This window comes from Saccostrea echinata, unplaced genomic scaffold, assembly GCF_033153115.1.
Source record: "Saccostrea echinata isolate AGI-Se365-2 ecotype Australia unplaced genomic scaffold, CSIRO_AGI_Sech_v1 ptg000028l, whole genome shotgun sequence".
NCBI lineage: Eukaryota > Metazoa > Mollusca > Bivalvia > Ostreida > Ostreidae > Saccostrea > Saccostrea echinata.
In genome coordinates, this window is record NW_026889777.1 from 1,379,026 (window position 1) to 1,388,487 (window position 9,462).

General features: G+C 30.3%; 1 protein-coding gene across 1 annotated transcript; it reads left to right on the plus strand.

Annotated features, from left to right (window-relative positions):
* The first annotated feature begins 6,181 nt into the window (after positions 1-6,181).
* On the plus strand, positions 6,182-7,577 carry LOC133193886 (uncharacterized). The gene is made up of 2 exons (XM_061329802.1): positions 6,182-6,496; positions 6,957-7,577. Exons 1-2 carry the CDS (start codon positions 6,182-6,184, stop codon positions 7,575-7,577), a joined length of 936 nt encoding a protein of 311 aa, XP_061185786.1.
* The last annotated feature ends 1,885 nt before the right edge of the window (positions 7,578-9,462 follow it).

Sequence of the window (9,462 nt, forward strand, 5' to 3'; positions counted from 1 at the left end):
TTACAAAATTTCTCTGAAATGCCTGGACTGAGTTAATTTTTCGAAAACTAATACAGTATGGATTGGATCCAAAAAATATAGTGAGGATATTCTTTCTAGAGATTTTAATCTGAATTGGGGGACTAACAAATTCACATTACTTGGAATTAATTTTGATGTAGAACTTCAAAATATGTCTAAACTGAATTATCAGCCAAAGTAAGTAGAATAAAATCAATCTTGCATCAATGGGAGAAAAGACACTTAACACCAAATTACAGTTATCTGAGCTTTGGTTTTGTCTATTTTAAATCATATTTTTAGGGCAATTCCAAATCCAGATGACAACTTTTATAAAGAATTGGATAGGGTGTTCTTTTCCTTCTTGTGGAACCACTCTCAACAAAGAATTAAAAAGGATGTAATTGTTAAAATATATGAAGATAGGAGGGGGTTAAAGATGATAAATGTAAAGGCCTTTATAGCTTCTTTAAAATTACTCTGGATGAGACAACACTTATTTTCAAATACAGGTCTGCATGATTTTATAACAATTTCAGATCTGAATAAAGTTACAATGTGCGGAATTGAATATATCAAAAATATAAAGAAATCATTGAAAAACAAATTTAGGGTTGATGTATTTGATGGACTGAGCTACATCATAAACAAAACCCAACTACAGTAACAGCAAACACGCAACTATTTTACAATTCAGACATCCTTGTTGGGGGAAAAGGAATTTTTACAAATCCATATATCACTCTAATATATCGGACACCTTAATTATCTTATTGATGAAGAGGATATTTATCCTCGAGTGAAAATTAATTTTTTAGAATACATGAGTGTTATAAGTGCTCTTTAAGCGTGTACGCAAAAAGTTAATTTTGAAGAAAATTTTACTAAATCCCCAAACCCTCTGGCTATGTCAAATATATATACCCTTCTAGAATAAAAAAAAATCAAGGCAGTTTTATATTCTTCTCAATCAAAATAGCACAGTACCTATTCGTAAAAGAAAGTGGAATGAAATATTTGAATTGAACTACAAAGAATGGAAAATGATTTTTAAATTGCCGTTTTAAGTTACAAATGATTGTAAACTGCAATGGTTTTCGTATCGAATTTTGAACAGAATTTTAGATTCAAACTCATATTTATTCAAGATCAAATGATAAGAATTGTACATTCTGTCAGATGGAAGAAGAAACAATTGAACATTTGCTTTAGGACTGTGATAGTGTACAACATTTTTAAGAGAATTTGAAGATCACTTTGAAAATACATGTAAAACTAAATATCAAAAACAAAAAATAATTTCATTTTGGGGTTCTTGGATGTAAAGAAAAAGATGCCAAATAATATTTTTCTATTGCTTAGATATTATATCTACACAATGAGGTGCACACTTCAGGGAAAACACTTAATGTAACTACTGCGATATCGCTTATGAAAACATCTTATGAAACACAAAGATATATTGCTTATAATAAAGATAAAAAGGATATGTTTGACACCTGTTGGAACTTTTGGAATCAATTGCATGTATTTCAAGGACTATTACAGATATTTATGTGTATATATTTTATGAATGCATGCAACCCTTTTTTCTCCTCCTCTCCCTCTCCCTCTCCCTCCCCCTCTCTCTAAAATAAAAGAAAATTACAACTTCTGTTAAACATATGTTGTATGAAAAAGCAGAATGTATAAAACAAAAATAAAGAATTATTAAAAAAACTACACTGTACCTTACGCATATCTACACACAGTCTACCACAACAAACCAGTCTACCAAGAGCCATTTATGCGAAAATTCGCAGACAAAACGACGCTTCAAAAACATTAAATCGACGATATCTCTGGACCGGAAGTAACGTCATCAAAGCATAAAGAAGTAAGTTTAAAAGATGTAACATACGCCCTGAAAGTTTCAGAAAAAATCCATTGTGCCGTTTTCCGAGAAATCACAAGCACAAAATATGTAAATAATAATAATAATAATAATAATAATACACTGTAACTAGACAAGATCGCTGCAAAGCAACAAGAAAGCCTTTTGTCAAATTTTCAGGAGATGATATCAAGATAAAGATACATCATATTAAGCATCCCCATCGACGAGATATCTGACGTTTTCAGTAACATTAGTCATTGACATCTACGCTGATATATGCAAAAATAAGCAATTTATGACTAACTTCGGTATGACCGAAAGCGACGTCATTGGACGACATTTAATGATTCTCACTAGATGTTATTTTGAACAACTTTGCTTCTATAATATATTACAAATTCTCAGAACTTTTTGAAAAATTGAGAAAAAAAAAGTTCAATCCCTCTAGATTACTTTTAGGAGCCAATTCCTTCTTGTTGATATCTGGTTTAAGATAAAGTCAATTTGCACAAATTTTTTTTATATGTTTCAACATATCATTGAGAGGTAAGTAAATATTTTAGAAAAAGTGTTTTAGATTTTGATAATTTTGATATGCCTTTTTAGACCACAGTGAGCTGCGGCATGGAAACGCCAAACACACATCTGCATACATTTCGTATCATATCTCTACCAAACCTGAAAGTTTCATGTTTCTATGTTTAACTGTTTATGAGAAAATCCGTGGACAATATCACCCTTCAAAAATTATTAAATTTACAGTATCTCAGGACCGGAAGTGATCATTTAAATAGAAAAAGTAAAAATTTCGAGTAATGATGAATACAAATGTACATGTAAGTCCTGAAAGTTTACGTCTACGTAACTTTGGTGCCCCTAACAAAAATTTTCTATAGTTAATTAACTATAATTAACAATAGTAAATACATAGATACTTTGATTTACTATGAAACTTTACTCTAGATTTTTTGTTGTTGAGATTTTAGTTCTTAAAGAGACATTGTGTCGGACAAACGGGAAAATTGACAAAAATAGAATTATTGCAAGACAAATGCAAATTTTATTCATTTCTTAAAAGTATTAAGTTTCAGAAAATTACAGATTTCAGAACATAAAAATCTACTTTTATGGAGAAAAAAATAAGTAAAAATAATTTTAGTTTGCCCCAATCCAAAAACATTGCTTCACTTCTTCCTCTTTAAGGTACGCATGCGTAGAAAAGTTGAAGAAGTTACCATGGTCAATTCCATAGATTTAAATGTTGGTTGACCGAGGATTTGGATATAATCTTCAAAAAAGATGATCAGAACTTATTCCTCACTTTTGATTGCTCTAAGTCAATGTTGTTTACACGTTTCACGCTAAATATAAAAGACACATGACCTTGACATTGTTGACATTGACGATAAAAACCACGCCATAGATACAACTTTTCTTTTCCGGCACTTACATTTTGCAATTTTTTTTTCTTTTACCATGCAGTTGAGATCTCAAAACTTCGCCTTATTCATATTTCTCATAACTCTTTAGCTTTATGATTCAATTATCTTAAAAGAATCACATGATATTGACTCATTTGAGTAAATTTAAAATCTCTTAAATTCAATAACAGTGATGTAAAATTTGGAAATAATATATGAATATACAAGTAATAGTTCCATTTAATATAAAAATATGCATGTTTGAATTGGAGGACCTAAAATATAACAATCTGAAATCCATAATAAAAATACTTTGCTTCACTTTAGTAAAAACTTTGGTACTATAGTAAACTATAGTATTTTTGTTAGGGGCAGTCGAATGGTGATTCGCGTTAATATCACAAAAGGACAAATATCACGTAACATCTTTCAGCCAATGAAAATTAGGAAAATAATCTTCTTATATAATATTTACAGTTGTTGTATTATCATAATTGGCTTTCAAAATAGCTGGTTCTGTGAAATGGCTTTATGGATAGGCCGACTGCAGGCTCTCACGGAGGTTGTTCGTCATAAGATGAACCTCTATATGACTCATAAAACTCGTTCAATCACTAGATTTAAAAAAAAAAGTCGGAACAATTCTTTGTCCGATCAAGGCTTTTTCAAGAGTTGTTAAAAGACTGCCTGCTCCATCTCTGATGCAAATCTACAACCTTCAATAATGAAACATTGCTAAGAGTCACCAGGAATTAAAAAAAAATCTTTTGCGTGTGTTTTGGTTTGAGGTCAAGATCACTTGACTTATGCTATGTTCATTTGAGCTTTATTCAACTCTAAGTAAAATTGGGATGAATTTTCTTACATGATGACTAGGATGACTATACATGTACATCTGCCCTAAAATGCGCTCTGTGTGATTCTGATATGTTTAAGATTTGGGGTTACATGCAGCACATATCAAGATTGATTTGTATGTTTACCTCTATTTTTTTTTTTACCTTTCACACATGTTCTGCCTTGTGATTCTCTTTCTTTGCTTCGTGAAGTTCTTGTTAATAGCACTGAAATTTTTTGCCTGACTCATTCGGTGATATGACCCAACAGCCAAGGGCATATCAGGTCACCTCATGGGACATGTCTTTGGTTCTTATTTTACCAAGAAGAGCTTCTTAGATGTAATTAATTGTATAATAAAACTTCCTTTTTCTGTCTCTCTTGAGATTTTTTTTATATTATTTTGGTATTAGATATAAAGAATTTGTTTTAACTACTTAAATAATATGATACTAAACATATTTCAGCGACGTCTGAAGATGACAGGTCAAAAACACAGTCAAAGAAAGGTAAAAAGTTTTTAAAAAAAATATCGTTTAACGGAACAAAACACTACTTAATGGGTAATAATTAACACTGATTCATATTTGAAAAAATCAAATAACATATATTCAAATAATCTTTGCAGAAACAACATTTGCAATATGAACATTTTGATATTGAAACTTGAATAAATTTTTATGTAAAACAACATACAATTAATTAATCAATTAATCAGTTTTTCAATGTACGTTTTTCTTCCGTACAGTCATTTTTTAATGAATGATTGATTTTTGAGGTTGTACTCGGTGTAAAGAGGCTTTCAAGAGATGCCTTTCTAAGACAGGTAAATGATTTTATGTTTTGCTTCTAACTGATGGAAATAAGGTACAGTAAGAAGTTAAAAACACAGACAGATCTAAGATTCTAATAGAGCTTTCCATACCTTAAAAATAAAAAAGAAATACGTAATACATTTTTTAAATTCGAGTAATGGTTAAGGATGATAAAAATAAAAAGTATTTCAAAACAAAAAACATTTTTATGCTGCAATAGTTCCTAACTGTTTTGTTTCTTGCAACAGAGCACAAATTACCAAGTATTTCACTTCGAATTTCTGATAACTATTTCAGATTCAATGTAAGTAAAGTGAAATAGTAAGAAAAATTACTAAAGCCACCCTAAGCAGCCATTGCTACCTTAAACACTCTTTAATGCATTTTTCATCATGAGGTATCACTGTACGTTTATTCACAACCTTAAAATTTAGAGATACTTTGCAAACAGGAGAGAGACTACTTGACAAGTCTTTCTTCCGACTTTGTTGGCAGGTTTATATTAAAGGAAATTATATAATATTCATGTATCTTTTCAACAAAATCATTTCATCTGGAAACATTTTGAGGCAAACATGTTATTGACAGTTTGAGTTTGATAATTGCCTAGCACAACATATTTTTCGACATCCAGTAATTTAATAAGAAAAACTTGACTATTTCATCAATTCGAAAAATTTAAAGTTGTGGTAAACCTAAAAAAAAGTCAGGGACTTTATGAATTCTAAAGAAAATGAAAAAAGGGTGTTAATAATTTGAGAATGAATTTTAACACAATGATATGATCAACTTGCTGATTTTACATTTTAGAGCAAGACCAAATTCCCCGCTTATACAAAAACGATATTTAAAATCAGGGCGAAATATCAAAGTTTTATCTTTTATTTTTATCTAATGATATTCGGGGGCTATATTTTTAGCATAACTGTGCCAAAGAAAAATATATTGAACAATGTTCTATAGAGAATAAAATTGGACTAGAACTTTTCATAAGATAGACACTATCAATGCAAAAATACATAAATACTATAAATATTGTAAGAATATTTATTGTGACTCTTCTTTCCATTTCAGGCAATAATTTCATTGTGGCACTTGGCGTGGTAACTCTTGCCATCGTTTTTGCAATCATGCTGGTTAACTGGGCAAAGCTTATTTTTAATCATGACGATTCCAACATGATGGTTCTAATTGTTCTAATCCTGTTTAATTTTTTGGGTGTCCTCAGCATTATGGGTTTGGCATGTTCAAGATCACCAAGGGATCAAACAACGAATGAGCCAAGAAATAAAATAAAGATAACATTTTTGGATATTAAGCTTTATTCGATGTATGCATTTGGATTATGTTACTTTTTTCATTGTGGACTGTACATCTGGAAACATTTTGGCTCTGATTGTCCGAATAAATGGTTTGGTTTTGTATATAATATAATAGCTATGTTATATACATTTTTTCTGTTTTTGTATTTTAACGGGTATCATGAACGGCATAGTGATAATTCCAAACCTCAAAATATTTTTTCTGTTGGGATACTTTTAGCCAATGTTTGTATTTGGCTAGACGCTTTATTTTCTGAATGATCTGATTCAATATCATGAAGACAATATAGATATAAATGAGACGGATGTCACAATGTTTAACATCACCAATTCTTCCGATATATGTCATTATCCAAAAAGAGCAATGAAGGCTATTGAGAAAACAGAACCGTTTTTTTCACCTGCAATAATTGAGTTTTCCTTAATGGCTATAGATTTACTTTTTCTTAAAACAGAGGGCCCTCAAGAACAAGATCAATTGATTTCCTCGCCGGAAGAAGATTCTGTAAAATTATCAGGATGTTGTATTTTTTTAAGAAAGTTTTTTCAAGCTTTTTGTTCTTTGACATCATTTGCTTTGTTTGCCCTTACATTTACTTTTGTAATAATACAAGATAGAATGGAAGATACATCGAATTTTCCGGACGATTTTACGGTATACGTCATCTTTCAGATATGCTTTAAGGTTGTAATGCTTTTGTTGATTCTCTATTGCATTATCATCGTCTGGACAAATATGAATTATCATTTCAATGTATGGTGTATGGTGCTTCTCATCAGCTGTTTCGGAAATGTTGTTAATCATATGATTTATTGCTTTGGTTTAACTGTAAACAAAGGGCAAATAGAAATACCAGCTTATGTTCTCATACTGTCCTGGTTCGACAACATCATAAGTATTATACTTGCTTTTTGTGAAACCTATTATTTATTGGGAACACATTCTCACATCAAATATACTAGCACTAATAACTTCTGTTGCAAAGAAACGTTTTCCAAGTGGTATGACAGATATGTAAATTATGTATGCTTTTTAATTGGCATGATTAACATTGGTTTATGGATCGGTGATAGCATTGGCGAAGGGAGGATTCCTGTATTAAGTTATCCAATGTATCAAGCGTATGATCCCCAGGTTTGGACTATCATTGTTAAACTTGTTCTCCCGTTGACCATTTTTTTTCGATTTCAAACTGGACTCAGTTTTTTGGAAATGTACTGGGATCGCGATAAAGTGATAAAAGAAAAGAAAAATACAACTTGTGAACAGGTCGGAACGACTAGAGAGCAATCACAACCGTTATAGGGTAGAATGTCTGAGTCAAACAAGGATATAAGATTACTAGAGTTAATTTGATCTTTTGAAGATAGTAGCAGTTAATTAATTGATTAATTAATTATTAATACTTTATAATTGATAGATAAATAATTAAGAAAATAACTGTTCGAAACAAAAAAAATGTGGAGCTTTTTCCCAGGCAATTTGCTTAACGTTTGTTTGTTTGACAATTATTTAATACTTCGATATATTTCTTTTGATTTAACAATTAATGTAATACTTAAAACGAATAAATTAAGTAAAACAATATCAATCATGATGAATTCAAGTTCTTAGGAAGATGTGGTCTACTTTTTGCCCTCCCCTCACCCTAACACACACACACGCAGAAATTTTTATATAATATACACACCAGACCTCTTTAGATTTGTTTAGAGAATGCAATGACACATTTATAAAATGCAAAACTGTACTTATAAATACAAAATGATCTGAATAAATTGCTAACAAGATTATAGCCATTCCCTCACCGGAAGGTAAAAAATATAACTTTTTCCATTCACGAATTAGATTTTAATTTCATTTTGAAATATGTGTAAAATAATTATTTTGTATGGTGAAGAATTTGTAAGCTAATAAAGAGCTACACTGTCTATTTCTTTAAGAAAGACAACACATTTATATTTTGAGATCCAACAACAGCTTAAAATATCGAGTAAATTGATAAGATCTGTATGTTCTAACTAATTTTTTTACAATTAAAACATACCATATGAAGAACTACCATCGCAACGATACATAATTTGCAGAATAATCTTAATCAGAGGTTTGTTTTGTAGATGGAAAACTTCATGTCACAATCACTGTGATTGTTTTTGCTATCATTTTCACAACATTTGTGGTGGACAAGACAAACCTGTCGATTGATGCAGATCAAGTCATGTCATTTTTTTTTTACTGGCAGTGAACATTTTAGCGTTAGTGTTCGCTTTGGTATTTTTTATTCAATCAATAAGGAAAAACTGTGTTAAAAAATGCAAAATTATAAGGGAAATTTTCACAGGAAGCAAATGTGCAAAATGTTTTATCATTGGAATTTTTTTTGGTTTATTTTCTATTTATCAAATTTTTCGAATTACAAATTATTCAAACAATGCTCTCAAAATGTTATACAGAATTTTAAATACGCTCTATGTTTTAGTTCTGTTATTAGGCCTGATGTTTCAATGTTTTAGTAGTCAGAACCCTCTTTCGTCGTGTTTTTATGGCTTTTTGACATTAAATCTGTGCTCTGGAATCGACTTTTTATATCCAAATTTAAACAACAAAATTATTTTTTTTCCAAACGAAACTGATATGCAAAATCTTACTTATTCCTCAGAATATGCTTGCAATTTTATCGAAGCAACTTTACCACCTGTGGTTTTTGAGTTTATTTTAATTTGTATTGCAATGCTTTTTGTTGAGAGAAACGACACGAGAAAAGAAGGTATTACAATATTTTCCCGTCACAAATGCCTACCAGAATTTATCTTGTGCTTACTTGTTGTAATGATTTTTGTTGTTTTTCTTTTTGTTGTGTTAGCTGATAACGATATGACGAAATTTGTCTATATCATTTTTCAATTATCATTAAGAGTTGTCTGTTGTGTAGCAGGAATTATTATCATATCTATATTTTTTGGTCATTATATTTCTTTGATACCTTTAACCCTATCAAAGAAGAATAATGACCAAAAAATAACAGGTTGGGAAATTATCTTAATGATAGGCTGTTTTTTCTCCATTTTTTTCCACGTGGTATCGTGGTTAGCACTATCTAAAGAAAGTAGTACTCCCATTCATCAACTTTTTGCGGCTGATAATTTCTTCGGTATTTTCCTAACTATATTACAACTATATCTGGTTTTAG